Source organism: Corapipo altera, unplaced genomic scaffold (assembly GCF_003945725.1).
Source record: "Corapipo altera isolate COAL_440 unplaced genomic scaffold, ASM394572v1 65, whole genome shotgun sequence".
In the NCBI taxonomy this organism is placed as follows: domain Eukaryota; kingdom Metazoa; phylum Chordata; class Aves; order Passeriformes; family Pipridae; genus Corapipo; species Corapipo altera.
The window spans coordinates 268160-295027 of NW_020884891.1; the positions used below are offsets into that span (position 1 = coordinate 268160).

At 46.2% G+C, this 26868-nt stretch overlaps 1 protein-coding gene across 1 annotated transcript; it reads left to right on the forward strand.

Annotated features, from left to right (window-relative positions):
* The first annotated feature begins 666 nt into the window (after positions 1-666).
* Positions 667-26344, forward strand: LOC113947967 (sodium/hydrogen exchanger 2-like). Its single transcript, XM_027645142.1, has 12 exons — positions 667-916; positions 1985-2448; positions 3191-3441; positions 6292-6509; positions 10026-10222; positions 13494-13583; positions 15755-15825; positions 16947-17111; positions 17576-17690; positions 18919-19053; positions 23586-23652; positions 24505-26344. The coding sequence occupies exons 1-12, from the start codon at positions 667-669 to the stop codon at positions 24648-24650; spliced, it is 2169 nt and encodes a 722-aa protein (XP_027500943.1). The 3' UTR covers positions 24651-26344.
* The last annotated feature ends 524 nt before the right edge of the window (positions 26345-26868 follow it).

Sequence of the window (26868 nt, forward strand, 5' to 3'; positions counted from 1 at the left end):
AAGTGGTGAAGAGAGATGAAGAGAACTTTTCTTGTAAATCCTTCTTATAGGAAGAAACTTTAAGCAATCGTTGAATCTTATTTGTCTCACACAGGTGACTTCCACCTGCACAGGTGACCTCCATCCCTGCAACTCTGTGTTTAGCACAACAAACTGGGTGGATTGCATGATTTACTGATGAAAACTGATTATTGGAGATGTTGCTGCCGCGTTTCCTCTGCAGAAATCCAGGGAAGCCCACGGTGAGATGGAACTGTTTCTGGATGGGGCTTTTTTATGGGACCCATTCTGCCAGGTCTGGCTGCTCTGACAGTGAAGATTAATTTTGTTCCCCTCCAAGAAGGGTTTTTGAGAGACTGGGAGCCAAAAATGCCCAGAGTTAGGACTAACATACCCCTTGTGCAGTTGGTCTGAGGGCTCACAAGGCTTTCCTTCAAGGAAGCACCCGCAGGAGGAGCCTCTGTTTGGCCATGTTGTTCCAAAGGGTGCGAATCTCCAGTGGAATCTCCCAGCTGGAAGCTGATGGACCAGGGAGGGGAGTCTGGGAGGTGGAGCATTTGCTGCTCCCTTTGCAGCCACCCACACGACGCGTGTGTGTCCAGCAGCATTTCCAACTACTCACCCGCTGGAGCCTCCAACTGGGAGCAACCAGAGGCTCCCAGGGAGATGGAGGAGCAGGGAGCAGCTGCTGTCCTGGCTGGGTCCTTGCTCTCCTGCCTTCTCCAGGCCCCCGGGGTGGGAGCCCTGCAGGAGCCGCTGCTGGAGGATGTGACCCTGGAGAACATCAGCTGGGCAGCCGAGGAGGCCCCGGGGAACGAGTCCTCGGAGCACACGTTCTTCTCCCTGGATTATCAGCACGTCCAGGTGCCCTTCGAGATCACCCTCTGGATCATGTTGGCATCCCTGGCCAAGATAGGTGAGGGCTGGACAGGGGAAGCAGGGATGGGAAGGGGTGACCTTGGCTTCAGATCCTTTCCAATCTTGGAGCCTGAGATAATGTGCCCAGCCCATTAATGGGAAGTATTAATATTGTGGTTTGTATGTATAATTCTATCTATAACACTCTATATAATTTTATATATTATATTATATGTTATTATATATTATATAATTCTATCTACAATATTTTATATAATATATAATCCATTATATAAGATTTTATATTTACAAAAAAAATTTAATATATGTTCTGTATACTGCTGTGTACATTACTGTACTTATATTTACTGTAATTAATTATACAATAATATAATAATATAAATTATATATTATAATATTACTATAATGCAACAATATCAATAAAATGATACATCGAAATAATATTACTAATATTACAATATATAATATAAAATGTATACTATTATATATTATCTATTATATATTTGTTATATATTTTTATATATTCATATAGTTACATACATATGTGTATATATGTATACATATTTATATATTTATATATACACACATATTTATATATTTTTATATATATACATATCTATTTATATATACATATATTTATCTATATGTAATTTATATATTTATATATACACATCTATTTATATATATACATATATTTATCTATATGTAATTTATATATTTATATATACACACATCTATTTATATATATACATATATTTATCTATATGTATTTTATATATTTTTATATATACACATATTTATATATATACATATATTTATATATATAATATATATATTTTTATATATTTATATATACACATATATTTATATATACATATATATTTGTATATGTAATATATATATTTATATATATGTAATATATATATTATATATTCTCTTTAGACCCATATATTTTGTTTTTTTAATATATATTTCTGATCTACTTCACCTTCACTGGGTGCATTTATTTCTCCAAGCTGTAATTTGCTGATGGTGGGAGAACGGGGAGTTTCCTGACCCAACGAGGTGAGACAACCCAAATTTATCTCTCTCCATCCCCTCCCAGGGTTCCATCTCTACAACAAGCTGCCTTCTGTGGTTCCCGAGAGCTGCTTGTTGATCTTCGTAGGGCTCATCATGGGGGGGATCATCTACGGCCTGAACGACAGGTCCCCCCCGGTGATGGACAGCGACATCTTCTTCCTCTACCTGCTGCCCCCCATCGTGCTGGACGCCGGTTACTTCATGCCCAGCCGCCCCTTCTTCGAGAACATCGGCACCATCCTGCTCTACGCCGTGGTGGGCACGATATGGAACGTGTTTGGGATCGGCTTCTCCCTCTACGGCATCTGCCAGGTGAGGGCCTTCCGGCTGCAGGACGTGTCGCTGCTCCACAACCTGCTCTTCGGGAGCCTCATCGCCGCCGTGGACCCCGTGGCCGTGCTGGCCGTGTTCGAGGAGATCCACGTCAATGAGAAGCTGCACATCCTGGTCTTTGGGGAGTCCCTCCTCAACGACGCCGTGACAGTGGTGAGGACCAGCCTGGTTTGGGGTGTTTAGCAGTCCTTTAATGTTTAAAGGAAGGGTGGGCTGGGGCATGAGATCTCAGCCGGGAGAAGAGGAGACTCGGGGGGACCTTCTGTCTCTCTGCAACTCCCTGACAGGAGGGAGGTCGGGCTCTGCTCCCAGGGAACAAGGGCCAGGACAAGAGAAAACAGCCTCGAGCTGCACCAGGAGAGGTTTAGATTGGATATCAGGGAAAATTTCTTCATGGAAAGAGTGGTCAAGCATAGGAACAGGCTGTTCTGGGCAGTGCTGCGGTCACTATCCCTGAAAGCGTTCCAAAAATGTGTGGATGTGGCACTTGATTGAATAGTTTAGTGGTGAACGTGGTGGTGGTGCTGGTTAATGGTTGGACTTGGTGATCTTGGAAATCTTTTCCAACCTTAAGGATTTTCTGATTTGCTGAGGGGAAAAGGCATCAACAGCCTCTTCTAGCAGAGGGCTCCCCGTCCAATTCTCTGTCCTGAGGTGCTGAGCAGCTTTCAGGTGAACACAGAAGCTTTCAGGTGAAGAGCTCTTTGTATGTCTGGGGACAGGAACGCCCAGAAGTGCGACAGCAGGCTCCTGGTAGGACCCAGACCTCAGGAAAGGATGGTGACCCTGCACTGTCAGAAATCCCAGCAGTGTGTTTGGTGTCATGACCACGTGTGGCCACATCTGGTGAATGTCTCACTAACACCCATTTCTCTCTTTCATTTTCCCCCCAAAGGTGCTCTACAAGCTCTTCCGGTCTTTCTGTGAGATGCCAACCATCAAAAGCGTGGATGTTTTCGCAGGAGTTGGGAAGTTCTTTGTGGTTGGGCTGGGAGGGGTGTTGGTGGGGCTGAGTTTTGGGTTCACGGCCGCCTTCACCACGCGCTTCACCAAGGACATCCGCGTCATCGAGCCGCTCTTCGTCTTCCTCTACAGCTACCTGTCCTACCTCACTGCCGAGATGTTCCACCTCTCAGGGATTGTGGCGTGAGTTCCTGTCCAGGAAAAAAAATCTGTCCTGTCTGAAAATGTCCTTTCCCTGGCTGAAAAAAATATCAGACAAAGTTTTCAACTCTGCTGAGTTGGAAATCTGTGTGTGCCGGCCATCAAAGCCCGTGGCAGAGCCCTCTCTGAGTGCAGCTCCATTTCCCAAATTACACGTCAAATTGCAAGACACCAACAATCCTGCTGGTGGATTTATGCAGGTTATTGAGGAATGTTTGTTTGAGCTCCATGGTTTTTGTCTGGAAAGCCTGGATGTTCAAGCAGTGAGAGTTTGAGTAGGTTTGGCAGAGCCAGAAGAGGCTTTCTTGGCTTCTTTAGTTATTTTCCGTGTGGCCCAGTCAAAACCAACATGGGAAGGGTTACAGGGGTTTAGTCAGATCCTTGGAAAGGTTTGGTCCTGCTTTACAGCACGTCTGCTCTCACATCCCCCTCCCCATCTGCACATCCTGCCATCAGCCCACCCTGGGTGGTGCTCCCAGAGGGTGCACAGAGCAGAGAGGGATGGGGTGGGAGCTGTGCATTCCCTATGGAGCTGAAGCCTGAAATATTCCTGTTCTTTGGGAGCAGAGGGCTCTAATGGAAACTTCTGACTTGGCACCAGAAGCTCAGACACAACTCATGGATCTGTCTGGGCTCCTGAGGGTCTCATCTAGCACCTCCCTGTCTCCAGTAACGTTGGAAATCTGACCGATTTCAGTCAAAGTTGTCAGAGATCACTCAATTAATTTATTTTCTTTTTATGGAAAGATCTACCCAGTAAAATGAAGGATTTGGGGCCAGATCCTTCAGTTCTAAGAAACTAACTTTGTGCTTATCTTGTCATGCATTTCCCTGGTAGGGCAGGTGCTGAGATAAAAATTAGATGTAATGATCCCAATGTTCACCAAAATCTCACCTTGGGAAGCAGAGAGAGATGAAAACCAGAGTGATCCAGCCCTCCTGGTTTCTGTGGGCTGAAATCTGTTGTGTTTGGTTCTCCCACCAAAACTGAGTCAGCTGGTGCTGAGGATCACAACCACCTAATATTCCCCCAAAGACTCTGAGCCTGCATCAGTAGCTGCAGTGTAAACAACTGTGCAGCTGAGAATAATGAAGATGAAAAGAAAATAATAAAATGAAGTGGGTTCTGAGCTCGGCACAGGAGGATCTGGGAGATCTATTTTAAAACTAATGATGTTGCTTTGGATATAAACCATTCCCGTGTCTTGCAGATTTTGTTTCCTCAGCTGGTTAATAGGAGCAATATTCGAGTGTTCCTGCAAACAATTCTAGCTCTGGGAATAGGTAGGAAAAGCCTATTTATAGGAGTGCAAGGCAGAACAGTGAAATAAATATGCTGCATAATCATCGTGGAGCAGAAAACATTCAATCCTAATGGTGTCTCCTTCCATCAATCACAATCTGCTGTACCCATTATGGAACCCATTTGCTGTTCTTTTGAATAATGCATTTTTTTCTAAAGCCAAACAATGGCAAAGGCAGCTGATTCCTGCCCTGTGCCCTTCTAATTGCCAAATTAGAAATGCCTCTCTTACATATTTGGAGTTCAAACAATTTGTCCCGTCGTACCCGGGGAATACTGGATTATAAAAAACAGCTTTTGGCACTTTGTTTCACTGGAAAATAATTTGATTGCCAAAAAAAATCAATTCTGCATAGCCCCAAAAAATATGAAAACTGTGAATGCAACCCAGTCTGGGGAAACAGCTCTGCAAATGGGTTTTAGTTTGATTTGGGTTTTTTTCCTTTCTTTTTCCCTTTTTTTCCATTGCCCTGATGGCAATGTCCATCTTTGAGGCCCTGACAGATCAGGTTTATTCCCTCTCTGTGTCCCTGCTGTGACCCCATATCCATTCTCCAGTAGGCATTCCCAAAACACAGCTCTGGAAGTCATTTGCCCATAAATACTTGTTGGATTTCTTAGCTTCTGGCTGGGACTGTTTTACCCACTATTTATTGAGGCAGATACAGAAACTGAAGAATTTATTGGGGTTTTTTTAGACTGTGGTTCAATCCCTGCTGCTCTTTCTGGCAAAGAGGGTCAGTCTAAATAGGATAAATCAAAACAGACCAGTTTTGGAATATCTTTAAGTATTTGTACATTCTCTTAGGAGGTGAAAGATGTGAATTCAAACAACATTTGGTGAAAAAGGGATTTGAATCCTTGTCTCATGCTCAGGATCTCTTTCCACAGCAAGAGCCATCACAACTTTACCATTTTAAATGCAATAAAAATCTGGATGCCTTACAAAATAGCCATGGAAATCAGATCTTGGAAATTTAGGGCCATTTTGTTCTTGCTGCTACAACGTTTAGAATGAAATATTTTAGTCCAGGTTAAAATATAATAAAATGGAGCTTCGATGCTTTGAGCGCTCGATTGTTTTGACCTTCTAGGATTGCTGGCCTGAAAACGTATTGATTTGGAAAGCTGATGAATTAGACTAACCACATGTTCCCTGGAACTTGAAGAACCAATTATCCATGAAAAATTATGAGGCAATTGCAAGGTCAGAGTTTGGCAAAGTGAAAGAACCGAGACCAGTGTGTGGTGATGGGAACGGTTGGGTGTTGTTACTTGTGGGTGTTGGTGTGTGCTCTGATCAAATGCAGAAGGTGATGAGTTTTTTAGCTGTTCAAAACCAGATTCAGGCAGTTTGGGCAACCTGTCTGAATTTTATTGTCCTGGTGGTCCTCTTGATGTCCTTCATGTAGGAAGTGAGATGTCTGCAAACATCCAGGACTTGATGAAACGTATTTTTTTATAAATGACAATGAGTCGATTTTCAGTGTTTAAGGAGAAAAAGTTATTGTTTGTTTTAACTTTCTCAGCATCATTGCCTGTGCCATGGGCATGAAGCGTTATGTGGAGGCCAACATCTCCCTGAAGTCCCACACCACAGTGAAATACTTCATGAAGATGTGGAGCAGCGTCAGTGACACCCTCATCTTCATCTTCCTCGGAGTTTCCACCATTGGAGAAAACCATGAGTGGAACTGGCCCTACATCTGCTTCACTGTCATTTTCTGCCTCGTTTGGAGAGCTCTAGGTAGGGCTAATTAAGCATTTTATTTTTTAATGTGTATTTATGGGAGTGAAAAATGTGGTTTCATTAGAGAATGCTCCTGCCCCTCTGTCATCCTTTCCTGTTTGCTGTGCATGTGTGACTATCCCAGATGGAAATGCAAGGCCTGAACTGGGACATCTCAGCCAATGCTTCCCTTATCCATCCTGCTGAATTCCAGGTCTTTCATTGTACTGCAGTTTCCTGCTCTGGGCACTCACTGGTGTTAAATAGAAGTGCTTGTGACATTTTATCAATATCTCTGTCTTTGATCCCTCTTCCATTGCCCTGATCTCCTCTTCCATTTCAGTGCCTCTTGGTCCCTTGTTATCCTCACACCAGGAGGGAAATTGCAGGTACTTTGGGATCAGAGATACGTGTCGTATTCTGCAAGGCAGAGATTGAAGGGATTTAATTAATAACAAACTCATGTACAGCAGCATCTTTCCATGAGAAACTGCAGGAACCTTCCAGCAGCTGTCCCTGGAGATGCTGATCTGCTTTACAGAACAGCATCTACCCAGGTCACTGCTGGAGAGATGAGATCTGGGACGTAAAATGTGAGGATGCTTCTGCTCCTACTCAAGAGCTTCAGGTCAGGGCTGAGAATGGCAGAATTGGGGAACTGCTAAGGTTGGCAGGGACCTCTGGAGATCATCTGGTCCAACAACCCCTCCCTGTGGCAGGGACTGTGTCCAGATGGATTTTGAATATCTCCATGGATGGAGACTCCAGAGCCTCCCTTGGAAACCTGCTGGAGTGTTTGACCAACCTCAGAGCAATAGAGCCACCAAGACTTGGTGATAACAAGAAGAGAGAAAGGCATGAAAATAGTCTCCTGATGACTCTCTCAAGGGTTTCTTTAGCCCCAATTATAATGAAAACACAAATCCTGGTCCCAGAATTCTCTGGGATCCCATTTTCATGCATTGTAAATCACCAGAAAAATGGATACTCTGTGTTTCTGTCATCCCCAGTTGTATTTTGAGCTGATTTGGTGTTTGGAGAGCCTGAGCCTCCCTTCCTGTCACAGTGTGCTGTCACCTAATGAGTGCACAGTGCCTGTCTTCTCATTTATGGATATTTTTATATATTAACTGTATTTGTGAATATAACAGCACCCACTTTTGGCAGAGAATTTGAGAGCTAAAAGACATTCAACAGGATTTTGTTTACAAACCACTGAGTCAAACAGTGAACTCGAATTTGACAGACACTTCAGGAAATTGTATAAATAGGATGTGCCATGATTAGCAAGACAGGGCAGAATGGGGTTTATTAGCTGTTAATCCATGCCAAGGTTTGTTTTAATAACTGCATCATCCTTGGAAATGTGCTCATTAGTTATTTGTACATTCAAGTGTTTTATTACAATTGAGTGGTTTTCTCCTGAATTATTTGCTCAGATAAAAGGAGTTCTGAACAAGTTTGACTTTTTTAGCTCAAAAATTCTTCATTGTAAGACATAAGGAACATAATAATGCTACAAAATTTCTCTCTAAGCCCTTCTGAGGGCAGCTCGAATTACGTGGGACATTATCAGGGAAGGTTCAGGCTGCAGCCAGGAGAGAAAACCCTCCTGCTGGTCAAAATCCCACTGGGAATTAAATAAGAACACACAAACCATGCCTGGACATGGTCTGAATGGTCCCTGTCCTGCAGCACTGTCCTGGGGAGCTGGGAGGGTGAGAACTGGGCAGGAGCTGCTCCAAGCTGGGCTGGGAAACTCCTGCCTTAGGGATGGTGGTGGAGATTGGACCTTGACCTTCTCAGAGCCATCCAGCTCTGTTTGGATATTTAGGAAAAATTTCTTCACTGAGAGCTGGTCAGGCATTGGAACAGGCTGCCCAGGGAAGTGTGGAATTATCATCCCTGGAAGTCCTCAAAATACGTGTGGATGTGGCACTTGGGGACATGAGTTAGTGGTGCCCTTGGCAGTGCTGGGGGAGTGGTTGGACCTGATGATCTCTGAGGGCTTTTCCAGCCTTAACAATTCTAGAATTCTGTGATTCTGGAGGTGCTGGAGGCACTGATCCAAAAATGGGAGGTGCCACTGGAATTGTACTTGCAGGAACTGGGGGCTTTTGGGTGGGCAGGGCTGGGATTAGTGTGCAGATGGTACCTCAGTGCTTCACAGGACCCTCCCAGTGCTCCTAAATATTTGAGAAATGATTCTGCCGAAGTTTAGGGAGTTACTTTGATATGAGAAAGATCATCTAAAAAGGAAAATACAGCCATTGCGGGACAGCACCAGTATTACCCAAGCCCTGGGGAGATTTCTGCCTGCTCCTTCCCAAGGTGTATCTCCAGAAGAAAATCCACTCTGCTCAGAGTGATTAATTGTATGTCATCTCTTGCAGCAAACTGGCCTTGAATTAGCTTAGGGCATGCTAATAATAATTTATGTGGAAAGATTAAATTAAGACAAAGGCCAGGATATCAGCTCAAGTAAATTTTGTTCCCTTAAATCATCAGCACTGCCTGAGCTCTGCAGTAGGTGCAGATGTGATGCAAGGAATGATTTATTTTATTTATTTGGTTCTTTTTTAAGTTTCAAAGAACCTTGATACTGAAGAACTGGTCTGGACACCAGCTCTGTGGAGCTCTGGATATGGGGGAGGTGTTCCAAGGTTCCATTAATTGAGTTATTCCCAAACATCCCCAGCTTTTGTTTTCTTCAAACTGGTCTGATGTGCACTCTAAGTTCAGATATTTTTAGCTGTAGGTGTGTGGGAAGATGTTTGATATGTACAAGTGCACTGTTTTTATTTCTCTTACAAATCTCCTCTAGAAAAGCAACAGTGCTGTTGATACAGCTAATTCCTGACAAAATTCAGTGTCAGGCTGTGCCATCACTTCTCAAAATGGCCATTAATCTTTGGGAAATAAGATGTTTATCACATCCATTGGTATGGAAATCGCGGCTGCCTGATTTAAGGCCTGACTTTTTGTACCTTTCTGCATCTGTTTGTGTATTTGCAAATGGCTTTAAATCACAGAAATTGCTGTGTCACCTCACACAGCCTTAAATTCATCCTGTATAAATCTTTGAGGGGAAGAAATAACATTAACACAGGTGGAATGTAGCTACTTATCCAAGCTACTGCTTGGAAGGACGAGGGTAACTTGCAGCTAAATTGTTGCTGATGGTTTTCCTCGAGAGCATTTATAACCCAAGCAATTCAGTCACTTGCTGTCACTAATTAGAATAAATCGATATTTCACGACTGTGACCAGTCAATATTTGTAATCCCCTAAACCAGAAATATGTTGGGGATTAATTTTTATCTGGGCAAATCAAATTTCAACCTGTTGGACCAGGCTGGAATTAAAATTCTCCAGTGGCATGTTGATAACACACCCCCTGGGGCCCTGGGCAGTTCCTCCTGGTTGGTGTTTATCCATCCCAGGATATTTTACTGTGAAATAGAAGATGATGATGAGTTTTCTCCAGTTGTTCTGTTTGTTTGCTGTGCCTCAGTCGTCTCTCCTGCCTTCCAGGGGTTCTGGTGCTGACTTTCTTTGTGAACAGATTCCATGTGAACACCATCACCAGCAAGGACCAGTTCATCATTGCCTACGGGGGGCTCCGAGGGGCCATTTGCTTCTCTTTGGTTTTCTTGCTCCCTGAATTTCACAGAAAGAAGCTCTTCATTGCAGCAACCACCGTTGTCATCCTCTTCACTGTGTTTGTGCAGGTAAAACTAACACTTTGAATGAATTCCGACTTGGGACCCCTCCAGGTGGATCATGAAGAAGGTTCCTCTCCCTCAGGTTGGGGTTGTAAGGAGTTCTGGGGCTCCAGGGCTGAGTCTGTAAGGAATTCTGGTGCTCCAGGGCTCGGGAGGAGCAGCAGCAGCCTCGGCATTGCTGTGACATCTAGTGGTAAAACCATTCCTGCAGCCTTTGTGGGATGAGGATCTTGGATATCTCTTCTCTGCCCAGCAGAGTCTCCAAGGGCTTCTGTGAAATACACCTGGCAAAGGGGGGGAAATGGTTTCCACCACATTTAAAGGAGGATGTGGTGGAAAAATTGGGGTCCTCTCATCCTGAAGTGAACAAGGCTGACGTTTATCCCAAAAACTAAGTGTGGGTCTCCATAGGGCTGAAGCAAGTGAGATAATGGGGGTCTGGAAAAGTTGCTGTGCAGAAAAACTCCCTGGGGGCTTCTGGTCAAGGACATGAGGTCTGTGTGGAGCTGCTGACCCGGGTCTGCCCTTCTCCTGCCCTGGGATGGAGGGAACAGAGGAGTTTCTGGGGCTTTAGGAGATGGTGGCTTGTGGTGACAACTAATGAGTGGTTCTGTGGCTCAGCATCACCCTGAGAGCAAATTCCTTCTGCTTGGGCTCACTGAAGCCCTCAGTGGATGTGCTGGGCCCTGGGGCAATGTGGAGGGTTGGGGTTGACCCTCTGCTTCCCCACATCCACCTGAGCTCATCCTGAGCTGAAAAAGTGGTTGAGGAGGGGGACGTGCTGATGGGTTTGGAACTGGGACCCGCAGGGCAGTGGGACTGGGCACAGCCTCAGCCTGAGAGGAGAGAGCAGGGGCCAGGGCTGGGGGGGGAGCAGCCTTAGATAGAGGTTGACAGGTTTTAAGATGCAAATGTGGGTCAGGAATTGAAAAGCCCTGGTCACCAGGCACGTCCGCTCACGCAGAGACGCTCTTGAGCCTCACACAAAGGTTGTTCTAAGGCAGCAGCTCCTTTCTGCTGAGGCTTTGGGAAATCCTTCCCAGGACTGGGAAAAGGGCTTTTGTGTAAGCTCAAGCTCAACTGGTGATGTCACCTCCTTGCAAAAGGGTGAGAGTTAAACAGGGTCCCCCCTGGGTACGTGTGGATGGGGCGACCCCTTGACCTTCAGCCATTCAGAGGGGATGTGGTGTCTGTAAAGCCAGGCTTTGCCAGGCTCCAGGTACCTGCAGTGCCAAGGGGAGCTGAGGCCACCACCAGAACAGAGGAGGAAAAAACCAGGAAAGTTACTCAAAAGCTGAGGAGGAAAGATATTGCTGCAGCTCAGCACAGGAAAGGTGGGGCAGGAATTCAGATGAACCTTCAGAAAACTGGGTTAAAGTCTATGGCACTGCTGCCAGACACATTGATGGATGCAGGATTGAGGAGTGAAAATCTTCAATATCCCAGTGTTTATCAGGGTGCATATCACTGGGAGTGGAAAGGACAAGAGAAACACTGGGTATGAAACAACTTCTGTGCATAGTGGACGTTCTTGTTGTTGTTTTGTGCAATGAGCTTTCTTTACATTCACAGTGATCTCAACACGGATTTGGTGGGCGGTGTCTGTGTTAAAATAGGACAGGAACTAAGGGAGAGATGATTTGGGCCCTTCTAGGCTGGTTTGGGCCAGCAAAGCATCTTGTCAGAGCACAAACCCACTTCCTTCTATGATTCCCTTGGCAATGCTGACCACGCTGCTACAGAGGAAGGACAATCCTGTAAAATAGCTGGGCTTGTCCGTCCACGGGTCTGTCACAACGCTGCACAACCCAGGAAATTCCTCTCTCTTGGCCTCTCTAACCCAGTTGCACAAGGCTCTTCCCACAAAAAGCCTGGTTAATAATTTTGAGAAGGTTGACTGAGCAATTGTCAAATCCTCAGCGCTTCCAAGCAGGCTGGAGATGAGCCATGTAGACCAGGAAGCCCTCCAAGGAGCTGTGGGCTTGGCTGGAATGTCACAAAAAACCCTCATTGTTCTGCCTCTTGCTGTGGTTTGAAATGAAATGCTGTGCTCTCTGTTTGAGGTTCACTCTCGCAACTCAGTGACCTGTGACCTCTTCCATGGAATTCTTTGCAAATATAAGAGTTGTGAAGAGGTGGGTGGGTTTGTTTGCTGCCCACGTTGCCCCTTTGGATGGCTGGAGGTGGAAAACGTTGTGTGGGTCATGACAGAGCCTCAGGTGATGCCCTTGGTTGAGCTGTCCCTGGTGAGTGGAGGAGCATCACCAGGGACCTCCAGGTGTGCTGGGAGATGACATGGGATCCCCACAATGGTCCCAAATGCTGCTTTATAAATGCAAACAACTGCAGCTGATTATCCAAGAGGACAAGCAGCATAATCTCCACCTAATTTTTGTGATATCTGTTATTTCTGAATTTGTGAGTTCTGTGTTGTTGACCCTGAATAGCAATGCATTTTTTTATTACTATTAGCTATTAAAATGACACATTAATTGTTTCTGCAATTAAAAATGTGTTCAACTCTCCTCTGTGCCGGCATTTGTGACATTCAGAAGTCATAAACATCAACTACTCCATCATTTTTGCTGTAAACATGTCCTAGAAAAGTCATTTCATACTGAAGCCAGACTAAGAAACACACCATGGCAGTGTTTTAGAAGTTCTCTCACGAGGCTCAAAGGACATTAAAACTTTTCCCTTGACCCTTCCCACCAGGTGGATGCTTTGATTAGGAAACTTAGCCACTGGCTGGCCATCAGAGATCGTTGGAGTAATGGGCTGTGACACATAAAGCTCCAGAAGTGAGCAGACAGTTGCTGGCAGAGGCTCCACGCTGAGAAATCTCAGGGATTATCATCGTTTCAGGCATTTGAACTTTGATCATTCCAAGCCCCTCTCCATTTGGGAGGCCACGAGCAACGTCAAACCACAGGCTTGACCTTGGAATTATTGGTTGGCTTTCTGTGGGCTCTGAGCTGCCAGAGGAGGCGAGTGGAGCGTTCCCTCTGTGCCTCCCCCATCCCGAATTCTCCACATTAGCTCCCGCTGACAGGCTGCTCCCACGAGCAAACCCTGGGTTTGGTTTGCAGTTCAGAAAGCAGGTTCTAGTCTTGTTGAAGCTTTGCAGGTCATATCTTGCCACTAAAGCAGGGCAGGTGAGAGGTGCTGGCTCAGACAGCAGAACACAGCTCATCCCTGTGCTGGTGGTGGTTTTGTCCCACCAGGAACATTTGATGGGGAAAAAAGGCTGATTTTTGTGTTTGTGGTTGTTTTGCAGGGAATGACCATCCGGCCTCTCGTTGACCTGTTGGCTGTCAAGAGGAAAAGGGAGAGTGCTCCCACAGTGGGAGAGCAGATCCACATCCGGGTAAGGATCAACACAGGGCCAAAGCTTTCTGATATCTTTGCTGATAGGATGGGCCTTCTAAAATGGGGGTGTCTCCAGGGACCCTACAGACCTGCAGTTTGACCCAAATCCTCCTCAGGTCAGTCCCTTTGCAGGTTGGAAGTCCTGTGCAGCTTCCTAACCATGTTGTTTGTTTTGGAAGAGCAGCCACCAATCAGGCTGATGTTCCATCAGGTAATGCACAAACATGATAGAAAAAGATGATCCCTTAACCCAAACTTTAAACTTTGACTTAACTCCAATTTTTCTGCTTCTCTGGAAAGAGCGATAGAAAGAAAATGAGACTTGGCTGCTTTCAGGGTTGGGATCCTTCCATGTGTTCTCCAGTCCCATCACCACCAATGGTCTGGATATTTTTGCAAAAAAATCAGAAAAGGGAGGATGAGGTTGGGGTGGAAGAAACCTCTGAAGTGCCCCATCCCTGGGGTTGTTCCAGGCCAGGTTGGACGGGGTTTGGAGCAACCTGATCTAGGGGAAGGTGTCCCTGCCCATGTCATGGGGTGGAATGAAGTGATCTTTAATGTCCCATTCAACCCAAACCATTCCATGATTCTAAATCCATAACCCAAAGGCGGGATTTCAGGATTTCAGTCACTTTGTTCTCACCATCCAAACATTGGTATTTCTAGTCATAGAGGACTTCAGAGGGAGGCTCAGGTCCAGGAGGTCAAGGGATTCCACCCATCCAGCTGATGCTTTGCGTTTGCAACTGCATCCCATGCACAGTTAGGATATTTCTGAATCCAATTGTTCAATCCCAGTCACATTTATGTGGGTTTGGCTCCTTCAGGAATATTATTGTCATTGTCTTCTTTAGAAATAAAGCCATTAGGGCTGAGGACATTTACAAAACCTGTTTGGCACCCTCACAATGAGGTTGTTCTGCAGGGCTTTGTCTGAGGTGAACAGAACAGCTCGAGAGGCTGAAGAGTCTTTTCCTACCGTGAACAGAGAAGAGTTTCTTCTTTTGTTGCTGTGTGAATAGTAAATCATCTCTGGGAATGTGTTTATTAGGAGATGGGAGCTGAAAATGACTATGTACCAATTAAGTTGAGAAGGTAATAATGCAGATAGTTGGAAATCAGGGATGCAGAAACCAGGATAGCTTTCCTTCTCAAATTTATTTCTCTATCTGGATGGTCAGGACACTGTTCCTCACAGGAATGATGATCAGCATGTGTGGGTTTAATTTCTTAGAATCGTAGAATGGGGCAGATGGGAAGGGACCTTAAAGCTCATCTCATCCCACCCCCTTCCATGGGCAGGGACACCTTCTGCTATCCCAGGTTGCTCCAAGCCCTGTCCAACCTGGCCTTGGACACATCCAGGGATGGGGCACTCCAGTGGTTTTGGAGGTCCTCAGAACATTCAGCTGCCAATGTGAGCACACTAAAACCCCACCAGGCTACAGGGCTGAGGGAGCCACTCTGAAATTTTCTGTCTCTGGCCCAAGAAAAAATAATTAAAAAAAAACAATTAGAGCTGGAGGAAGCTCCAGGGTCATTAGTACCTGAGTGGGGAGGGGCAGCAGAGCAGAGCCCTCTCCCCATTTGGAGATGCCAGTAGGAGGGAAAACAATTTGGGAAACTACAAAGATTTAACTTCTAGGTGAAAAAAATCAACCTGTCTGGGATTTTAAATATAATTTTAATATTTTAAACAATAATAAAAACCTCTGTATGAGCACAATATGGTCAGTGATTAGTGGGAAGTGTCTGGGGGAAGGCAGTATTAAGTATTCAAGACAAAACATCATTTATGAGTTATCTGCAGTGATATCCTGATTCCCTGAGTCAGATTGTCCTCAAAAACCCCAATAGGAGCATTTCCTGCTTCTCAAGGCCCAGTGGGCAGGACATGTGAGCCCTCAGCCATCCTGCACAATCAGGTGCAGGTTCATGTCCCCCAGCATTTATTCTCTGCTTGCCCAGATCTGAAAGCAAACCACTTATTGTACTCCAGAACCAACAAATCCATGTGGATGACTGGATGGGGAACTAACCCAAATCCCCTCTCCTTGTTTCCCAGCTCCATATTCCGAGCTGGAAGCATCCCCTGTGTTGTGTGTGGCTCTTGCTGTTTGCTGGCTGGGTTCATCCCCGGGGTACAGCCAAATCCTCTCTTCTCTTTAGTTCTTGGATCATCTGCTGGCTGGCATTGAAGATATATCTGGACACTGGGGACAGTATTACTGGAAAGACAAGTAAGAATGTGCCAAAAGAAACTGGGGACATGTGTAGAAAATAAAGGAGGCTGGTTTCTATTCCCAGAGTTTCTGCTGTGGGCAGCTGAGCCTTGTTCATCCTTGTGGCACAAGAGAGATGACACAGGGGCAGCTTTTCCTTATCCAAGGTGGCTCCAGGTTCTTGGAGCGCTTCCCTGCTTGCAGACACCTCTGGTACATCACCCTAAAAAGATCCTTTCTCCTCTCCTGTGTTGTTTGTCCCTTCTCATCCAAAGGAATCTGCTGGCAGTGGAATGACCACGACACACAGCCCATCCCTGCCTGTGCCCTCCTGCCTGTCTGGCCAGCTGGGAGCTGAGCTCCCCAACCCAGGCTCAGCAATTAACATTAAAACATTAAAAATTAACATTAAAACTATGAGTTTGCAGCATTGCTTGTTGTGGACTGAAATTACAGAGGATCTCTACAGATTTCTGTAGCCAAGTGCTCAATTTTCATTAAATTCCCATAGTTTGAACATTTTAAAATTTTAAAAAACCACAGTGAGGTTTAAAAAAACCCCAAACACAAATAACATAAAATATACTAATAGCAATCTACCAGATTTAATTCCTTGGCTGTGCAGACACAGATGCAGCTGGTAGATTTTATTTTTTTTTTTTTGGAATGCCCATGCTTGGAAGTGCCACTAGAGGGTATGGGAATCACTGCTACTGAGGAGCATCCTGGCTCCTTTAGAGATACCGATTTGAGAGGTCTTTTTCAACCTAAATGATTCTATGATTTGAGCTGAAAGCAAGAAAAAATGGCTCAAAAGGGAATCTGGAAGTGTTTAAATCTGGGGCTGCTGCATGTGCTTGCAGGACTTACAGTGGAGTTCATGCTAAGTTTGGCATTTTGGGGAGTTTTTATTGTATTTGGGAAAGTTTAAATATTTTAGCTCAGGTACTGGAGTGCAGAAATAATTAGGGATTGACCTCTTGGACCATCAATTTCTGGATAGAAGGTGATGGGATATAATGTAATATAATGGAATATGGGACAGCTGTGGGCTATGAACCTGCTGCCTTGCTCAGGTCTGGTTTGGTGCTGGGGAGTCCTGGAGCAAACTAAGCCCACCTTGCTTTGTCCTCAACCAGATTGGAATATTTCAACAGCAAATACCTGCAGAAGATCCTGCTCAGGGAGTATGACCAGCCCAAGTCCAGCATCGTGCTGCTCTACGAGAAGCTGGAGAGGAAACACGCCATTGAGCTGGCAGAGGCTGGGCAACTGGGCCACGGGCCTGCCCACCCCTCCCTGCTGTGAGTAAACCCTCTTAGACCTCCCAAATCTCTTAAAGGTCAGCGGGTGGGTGTTACAAATGAAGGGCTGGATGGGCATCTGCTGACACCGATGACATGGAGCCTCACCTGAGTGACGTGGAAACGGTGCTCTGAGGAAAAGGCTCTTGCCCAATTTTTGAGGGTTTTGCACCATGAGGTGTCCTGGAGGAACCACCAGTGAGGCAGCAGGGATGAGTGTTTGAGTGCCAGAATGGGCACTTCGCCCCTCACAGGTGGTTCTGCTCTGCCACAGCTCTTCTATCCAGCCAGGAGCACAACGTCAGCACAGCTCTGATGCAAATACTGAATTCCCCCTCTGCAAGGATGAGCTGTTGGTCACGTTGGCTGTGGTGGGATCCCGAAGGGCTGCTGGGGGTGCTGGGATTTGGGGATGCACTGGTTGTGTCCCTTCTAAAATGGGGGGGGCCTGGTTTTCTTTGCAGCAGCAACGACAGGACTGTCAGAACAGACCAAAAACTGGAGGATACTCAAAATCCTGATGTCCTGGACAATATGCAGGAAATTTTGGCGAGGAACCTGTACCGGATCAGGAGAACGGTATAACTTTTCCCTCCATCTGTATTTTAACTGTCCAACAGCACAAGTTACCTCAGTTATCTGAGCAGCCTGAGCAGATGTTATGAATGTTTCCATAATTACCCATGATGTCTCTTTGTGAGCAGAGAATAGTTGGCTGTGTGGAGCCAGATCCAGTTTCCAAGTCAGTGGCACATTTCTGTTTGCACATGACAGCTTTTGAAAGGTTCACCCAGTCAGCCTATAATTTCCCGGAGTATTTTCGGCATCAGTACCCGGCAGCAGAAAGGAGAAAGGAGGAGCACATGGAACTTCAGGCACATCCAGCAGCAGCTCCTGGTTACTGACAGGGCAGAGCAGGGGTGGGTTATCCTCACACTGCACTTTTTCCCATGGAAGGGGACACGGTGGGTGAGCTGTGAGTGAGAATTGATGTGCAGAGGTTTCAAAGGCGCCCGGCAGGTTTGCCATGGAACTGGTACAGCTGGTGAAAGAGCACAAACCTTGCTCTCTGTTTACAGAGCCACTCAGGGATCATGGCTGGGGTTTTGCACAGCACCAGGGCTGTGCATGGTAATTGCTGTTCACATGGAGCCTTATCCCTAAAATCCACCTAAGCCTTTGTTTTACGGATTACACACGGAATGAGGAGTCCTTGGGGATGGGGCTGGTGCAGGCACTCAGCACAGGGGGATCAGCCACCCCCTCCTGTCCCTCTGCTGAGCCAAGGGAAGCAAGGAAATAAGGCTGGGAGGAAACCTATAGACGTGGTGAAGGGGATGAGGATAAAGGCACAGCTCCTGTTTGCCCTTACTCCTGCCAAAATCCAGCCTCACCCCTTGTAGTGACAGAGTTATCCCAACTCCCACGGATGTTAGTGGGAGATTTCACTTTGGGATTTATGGTACCTGTTGTTGTTTGCATGATCTGTTCAGGAAGGTGGGGCTGATATAAGATGTTGTAGGGCTGGGGCTGAAGGTGCCTCGAGCAGAGTCGTGGTACTCATTCCATGTGTTACCTGGACTATCAGAGCTGTATCTCAGCCTTGTCATTCAGTGATTTCTTGGGTGATCTCACCTAAAAAAAGCAGAACTTGGAGCCCCTTCTCCCCTCTGTGGCTTTCCCTCCCTCCCCACCTCTCATGGATCAGTTTATCCCCATAAATAGGCGGGATGGTTACAGGGGTGAAGGCAGTGAAGTGAAGGCTGGGACGGTCCTACATCCAACTCCTCTCTGGTGCCTCGTGCAGGGCCCGGCGTACAACAGGCACACCTTGCCCGGCGAGTCCGAGCCCTCGGAACATGCCAAGGAGATCCTGATCCTCCGGCACAAGAGCCTCCTCGTGGAAGTGAGCGGGAGCGACGCGGGCAGCTCCAGGAAGGAGGTAAGAGGGAGCAGGAACAAGCAGGGGTCATGCACAGGCTGCTTTCCCTGGGCAGGTGTAACTACAGCCTCTTTATTGCTGAGGGTATTCCCTTTAAAAGACAAGTCCTGGTACCTTAAACTAAAATTAAAGGGTATCTTAATCCCAAATCACATTCCAGTGAGTAGGAAATACTGAAGCAAAAGAACCCAACCCAACTCATGCCAAACCAAGGAGCCATCCTGAGCACAGCCCTATCCACAGCCTTCCATGCTAGGAAGGTTATTTACTGAGCAAATGTTATTAATTGGGCTTCACTCTGTACATTCCAAGGTCTGTTTTTCCCATGTTTTTTGGGCGATTGGATCAAAGACAGGAATTTGGTTCCCCCGTTGTCAGTGGTCCAGGTGGACTGTAAATATTTGAAACTGTTTGGTGGTTCCCCACCCCCCAACTCTTTCAAAAGGACTCCAGCATTTTTGGGAGCTTTCTTATTTATTCTGGAGGTGGGGTTTTTGTTTTTAAAAGCAGCTGCAGCTCTGGAGAGAAAATAGAGAGTTTTGCTCACTGGACTCCTGGGAGAACCAAAGCTTTTTCCAGTTTACTGCTGGCACAGTTGGTTCATGTTCTGCATCAGAGGAGGAACAAGGTGAATACAATGTCTGTGCTGAAGACTTTTCCTGACTTCTTTGGAAGTCAGTGAGAGAAGCTGGGCCAGTTTCCTCATGGAAAGACAAAATAGTCCAGGGATGGTGCATAAGGAGCAGGTTTGGTCTTTTCAGTTCCTCCCATCCTCTGTAACTCCTGTTCTAGAGGAAAAGCATTTAACCCCTGCCAGATTCTGTTCCCAAACCTCCAGGTCAGCAGCACGGTAGAATCATGGAATATTCTGAGTTAAAAGGGACCCACAGGGACCATCAAAGTCCAGCTCCTGGCCCTTCCCAGGACAGCCCCAAGAATCCCACCATGTACCTGAGAGTGTTGTCCAAGGCTGTCCTTGAGCCCTGTCAGGCTTGGTGCTTGCAGTAATTGCTGAGCTATCCCTAAATTTCACCCACTTCTCCAGATTTTAGGTTCTGATGGCTGGAGCACTGTCCCAGTGTGAACTGTGATCTCTAACCTGGGCAGCAAGGCTCCATCATTAAGGAGAACAAAATGATCCTTGAAAAAGAAATAGATAACCTTTCTTTAGGTAGTATTTTTTCAAAACAGCACAAGAACTTGGGACTGTCATGGGCTTTCTTCCACTCCATTTTCCTTGTGGAAATGCCAATCATGGAGGAGCCCACCCAGGACAGCAGCAACGCCCCAAAAGCTGCTGCTTCTCAGCCCTTCATTCACAGAAAGGTGCTCCAGCTCTTGCAAACAACTTAAAAGCTTTAATTTGATCATTTACATGCTGATTGGTACTTACAATTCAAAATAGATAGGCAAGAACATGGCATGTTCCTGTAGAACATTTGGTATAATTAAACTTCAAAAGAGCAACATCAAACTCTGGCTGATTTTTCAGCACGACGTTCCTGCTTTAAGGATATTTGATTGTTAACCCTTGTGCTCCTGCTTTCCCCTTTGCTGCTGCATGAGGTGGCAAATTTAGGAGCTTTGGGAAGGCTGTTTCTCCTGTTCCTTTGTGTTCTTACAGCTGGGCTTTTGGGGAGGAGAATATTTTTGGGGCATTGCAAAGGCAGTAGAACTCACTGCCTCTGACTCATGGATGGTGTTTGCTGCCCTGTGAGGGTGGAAAATGCCCTGTGGGTCATGGAAAATGCCCATTTGATTGAAAGGGACCTTAAGGACCTTCCAGTTCCGATCCCTTGCCATGGATGGGGACACCTTCCACTAGACCAGGTTGCTCCAAGCCCTGTCCAACCTGGCCTTGAAGAGAGAGATACTAAATGGTGGGAGCTGATCCCAGTGACACCTGCAAGGGTGACTCTAAGCCAAGAACCATCCAGCTGTGCCCAAAATATGCCAGGCCTATTTTGTGACATCAGCAGCTTATCTGGTAATTTTTAGGAATATCTGCCTTGCTTTGCTGTGAACAGAAATAAGGCAATGCCCCAAAGTGATGAGAAAATGTTCTAACAGAGCCCTGGAATATTAACATGGTATTAATTTTATATATATAATATTATATAATATTAAGGAGGGTGGGTGAACACTGCTACTTCCTGCTGTAGGAGGACAGATTGCAGAATTTATCAGCAGAAAGAAGGAACACTGTACTAAAAAGTAGATTTTAGCCCATTATAAGCAGCCCCATACTTTAAATTTTTGGGCAAAAAAGCTGCTACTTATATTTAGTTTCATGCCAAGTTGACAAGAAAATGGCATTTTCCTGATTAAAAAAAAAGGAGATGAATGAAAAATGAAGGTAGTTAATGTTTGAGATTTTTCTGATTGTCAGACATTCCTAAAGGGGAAGGCTTTGGCCTTCCAGGTTTTGAGTCAGCAAGAAAAAACCGGCTGCTGTCACTCCACGCGTGGTTCTATTCTACATCTCACCACGAGATGGAAGCATTACAACTGTGTTTGCACATCCAACTGGAAATGCAGGGATGGGGAAGGAACCTCCAGCAAAGGGCCACTGAAACTCCTCTGGGGCTGGTGAAACTCCAGCAGTTCTGTTGCCAGCCTGTTGGAAAAAGCTTTGGTGATGCATCCAGTCGGTTAAGTGTTGGGAGCTGAGGGAATAATTAAAGAATCCCTTCAGTTCAGTAGAAACCCCGTTTTTTTCTGCTTGCTGTGTGTTTACATATATATTTTTCTTTCTTAATGAAGCTGGTTAGTGCTTTGCTATTAAAGATGAAGGTGGTGCAGCTTGGATTCATCTCATAGTTTATCAGGTGCTGGTTGGTTCCCCCCCCCCCCGTGTCAGTCACCACAAAATAAGGGATGGGTGGAACAGCTTCCTTCTGTAGGTCTACGGCTTCACCGGGCTGGGGAGGAGCCAAATTCCTCTTGGCTCATGGACAATCCATCTCCTTCCACAGGAGAAACCAGTGCCCAGGCCAGGATGAACACCAGGCTTCAGCCAGGATGGACTGGGATTGGAACTGGATGATCTTAAGGGTCCCTTCCAACCCAAAGCATTCTGTGACCATGAATCACCTCTCCTGGGTGCCTTTAGGGGTCTCCTGCACTTTAGGTGTCTACCTGGGCTTTGGCAGTAGCGAGAGGGGGTTCTTAGGCTGCCTTTGGAGCCCCTGCCAAGGAGAGGTTGGAGAGCAAACCGGGAAAAAGCAGAGAGAAGCAGAAAGAAAAGAACAGTCCTCATCCCCCTGGAGCCAGCGGCGCAGGTTAAATGATTTACACCAGGCAGAAAAACCTTGGCAGGAGTTCGGGGTGACTTCAGAGCTGAACTGTAGCCCAGAGGATTAATTCCAAGACTATCTATTTCCAGCAGAAAGTTCGCCTTCCTCCGCCTCGGGACAAAATTCCTGCCGAAGGCTGCCGCTTCCTGGAGCCGCGCATCCCGCCGGTTCCCAGCGCAGCCCGCCTGTGGGGCTCGCCTTATTTTAGGCAGGGCTCCAGCACAGCCTAGGCTGGCAGGGCGGGGGCCGAGACCCGGGATAGCCTTTATTTCCCGCTGAGCACCAGCAAATCCCTGCACCTGTAGCCAGGCAACTTCGGCCTCTTTTCTTCTGCCACAACACGGGTGCGCTCCCCCAGAAGGAGCCGATGTGGAGCTGCCCGTGAGCCGTGTGCGTAAATGACACACTGCCTTTGGTAATTATGCCCGAGCCCTTTCATGGAGCAGGCTCCGAGAATGTTAAATGCCCCTGGGAATGGCTTTCCAGGGAGCCGGGAAGGCATTGTTATTAAAATGGTCCATAAAAGGGAGAACAGGGGCTGGAGGGCAGCGGTCCTCGTTAGGGGAGGGAGGAGATCGAACCGAAACAAAACAGCAAACCAGGCTGGGAGGTGTCCAGAGTTATTTTGGCAGTCTGGGCTGCTGGACCGAGGTGCCAAATCACAGCTGCGTGAGAGACTTATTCCCAGTTTACGGCGGCACCGAACAATCCAGGCAGCATTGTGCTACCTGATTTGGATTTTTTTTTAGTTCTATTTGTTTTGTCCTGGAGGGTGGAGATTAGCACTGGAGTGAAAGGACAGGGAGCTCGTTAGTGCAGCTCGTTACCTGCCTCCTTGGCCTGCAGCCAAGGTGGGGAACAGCCAAGGTGTGAGAAACAGCCACATCCTGGGGACAGCTTTGCTTTCCCTGCTCCATCCTCCCAGCTCCGGGGCTGCTCCTTCCCATCCTCCCAGCCACTCCTGGAGAGTCCAGACCTCTTCCATCCACTCAAATCAGTGTCTGTAAATGTTTCCTGCCATCCATTTGGTCTATTTTTAGCAATACTTCTTTTTGGTTGGTTGGTTGGTTGGTTTGCTTTGGTTTGGTTTGTGTTTTTTTTTCATGGCAGAAGTTAAACAAATGGGATTGGAATCCTTGGAGGTTGCAAATGCTTGTTTATGAGGCAGGAGTGTGGCTCCCAGACTTGTAGCCATCTCCATAAATGCACTAAAGTCCTTCTCTCCCTCAGTCCCAGAAGGATGATTCCTGCTCGGCACAAGGTGATCCCACCCCCCAGCTCAAGCTCTGCCGCTCCTTCACTGGTAAGTTGGGGGGGGCCTGGGGGTGATTCCCTGCCCTCCCTGCCCTCTCCTCCATGTGGGATGACCCAACAGGTTCAGGGAGGATGTGTGGACAAAGTGGGGCTCTGTAGATGAGCATCATGAATGAGCAAGAAGAGCCTTCCCAGCCCTGGGGCCCCTTCTCAGCCCAACCTGAGATCAGTGGGAATAGTTTGGGTGGGAAGGGATCTTTCAAGGCCATCTAGTCCAACCCCTCTGCCATGAACAGAGACATCTCCCACTAGATCAGGTTGCCTCATCCAGCTGTTTTAATCCACAGCTTACTATGAATATTTAAATGATGTTCTTTCTGAAGAGCAAAGTAATCAAAAACAATGTTTCTGGGTAAGCTTTTTATCACCCCAGGGAAAACGTGAGCACCGTGGCCCCTGAGACAGCCTGGTGACAGGACTGAAGGAGACTGTAACCCTTCCAGGGTGGTTGCATGTACATCCCTCCCCCCCAAATCACTTAATGTGGCAGGGTGATGTTCCAGGTGCTCCTGCACCTTCCAAAACTCTTCTAAGGTGGTCGCTGATGGGAATTTTTGCTTTGTAAAGTTGCAGGTGGGGACTGACAAAGAATGAAGATATTGATCCAGATATGTAATGTATTTCAAAGTATAAACCAGGGATTAAATTGTCTTTTTTGGGGTTTTCCTTCCGTTGAAACACTGATCTTTGGTTTTATAACTGAGAAGCGATCCTTGGGGTGGAACAGCTCATCCCCAGTGAGCACATGGCCACCTTAGTAGCTCCTGGGATTTCCTCATTCCTGTTGACCCACAAAGACGAATGTTTCTCATCCCAGTTGGTGGTTTTTCTCTTCCCACAGTGGGGAACACGGAAAAGGTCCGGGAAGTGAAGGAGAACCGGTCGAAATCCGTGTGCGTCATCCCCCCAGCACAGCCCGGCGGGACCTGGGGAGAGGGGAAAGACCTGAGGAAGGGGCTGAGTGTGGAGATATACAGGCACCAGTGATGCTCTGCCTTCCCATGAGGGTCTGACTCCTCCTTGGGCAGTTGTTCTACGTGTAGATAATGTAAATAAGGTGCATATTGGAAGGGACAGCATGGACAGGGCAGAATATCCGGAGTGACTTGCACGGAAACTTGGTCTTGTTGCCCAACACTGGATTTTTCCCAGGGAAAAGATGCCAAGCTGAGCATTAGCAATGCAAGGGAGTGGCTGAGAGACAATTTCTAAGGAATTTCTAGGAAAAACCAGCCTGTTCAGACTGGGAAAACTGCTGAAACTGCCTAAAACTGCAAGGAAGGTGTTTCAATGAGGTGGGATATCAGATCTTCTCATTAGGTGGCAGGGATAGACTAAACAGCAGGGAGAATTTAGGTCATAGGTTGGGAAAAACTTGATAATCTCAAAGGAGGTTTTATTAGGGGGTGAAGGAAAGAGAGCAGAAACAGCAAAAGATCTCTTCTGCTCCTTGGGAACTGATGGATCCTGGCTATGAACATTCATCATGTGAAGCCCAAAGGTAAATGACAATTAAATAAGGTGTTGTGTCTTATCAGAGGGGCTATCCCACACCTAGACACAGTTCTTCTGATGAAAACTTACCACAGCTGCATTAAAGGGAGAAATATATTCTTGCTCTTTTCAAAAATTTATGTAAGAGGGGTTCACCTCAAAAAGTAAAATGAAGAAGCTCCAAATCCAGTGGTGATACTGGGAGGTGAGTGTGCCAGCCCTTAAACAGATGGGAGAGTCTTCTGACACTGTTGGTTGGTGGCAGCAAGGCTGTAAAGGTGCTCTAAGATGATCTTTGCTGCCCCAGCCGGGAGCTGGGGGGTCAGAGGGGGTTTGAAAGTATCTTCCTAGAAGGTGCAGCAGAGAGGGACCCAAAACCTCCCTGCTCTGGAGGCACTTCTGCCAGGAGAGGTGTGACCTCTCTGCACAGCACACACAGGGAGCTCCCCAGGAAGACAGAAATCCCCACGTTTGGGTAATTTTCTTTGAAATTCCAGGTAAGTTCAAGCCTTTGAATTCTTGTCCTCAGCTGAACCTGGCAGGGCAGATTTGAATCAACATTTTTCTTTCTCTTCTCCTTCCTCTGCATTGAAAGATCCAAGAGTATTTAATATGAAACAAATTTTAATTTGAAACAAAATTAAAAGGAACTGTAGGAATTCACATACCTCATGATATTTTTGGGTTTCCTCCTGAAGGTGTGCAGAAGTGCTCTGTGAGGAGAACACTGCCTGGTACACTTGGGCTTTAATTTTAAATTAGAGACACAAAATTGTGTGTTTTTGTTTGCAATGAGCAGAGGTCTCATTGTCACCTGAACAAGATCCTTTACAGTGTTCTACCATAAACTGAGGGAGTTCCTGTTGACTTGAAGGCCACTCTTCACTGCCCCATCCCTGGAAATTCACCTCACTGCAAAGGAAAATTGGCCCTTTTAGGCTTGTATTGCATTTCATGTGTGTATATACATAGATGTACATATTTATTGATTTTAGTATAACTTCATTGTCATCTTCAGTTACTTTATTAAAATTTGGGTTTGTTTCCCACTTCTTGAATGGGAACCATGTGGATTTGGCTGTGCTTTGTCTAGAAAACTGCCCATCTTCAATAAGTTGTAATATATGATATGTATGACATAATATATAGCATATATGAATATGTCGAGGTGTACTATGGTTTTATTTCAATTAAATGTGTTGTGTTATGAGCTGATCTCAGAGTTATTACCTCGTTGTACCCTCAACATGCTCATGAGGGTGTCACTGGGGCTCATTCAGCTCTGCCTCATTCAACCCTTGGCCAGTGATCACAAGGGGACGAGGGAGGAAAGGGATTGTGATGAGGGAGAAAAATGGGCTGTTCATTGGCAATGGAAACAAAGTACTGAGTCTGAAGGTCCTCAGCTCTCTGGGGTTGAAATGTCGCTGTTCACCTGCAGTTCCATGTCCTCAGTGGTTAAAGTGTCTCCTTAAATTCCGCGCAGTAAATACCTAGAGAAGGATTTACTCAGGTGGGTTGTTTTTATTCTGTAGATTGAAAGCTAAAAGGAAAATAAATCAAGTTGCTTGTCTGGGAATCTTCAATCAGGGACAGAAAGTGTGAGTCCCATGGCTAATTCTTGCTTGGGTTTTGTTTGGTAGTTTCTTTGGTTGTTTCATTTTGGTTTTGTGGTTTTGCGTCTCAAAACATGTTGTTTTTGTCCGGAATA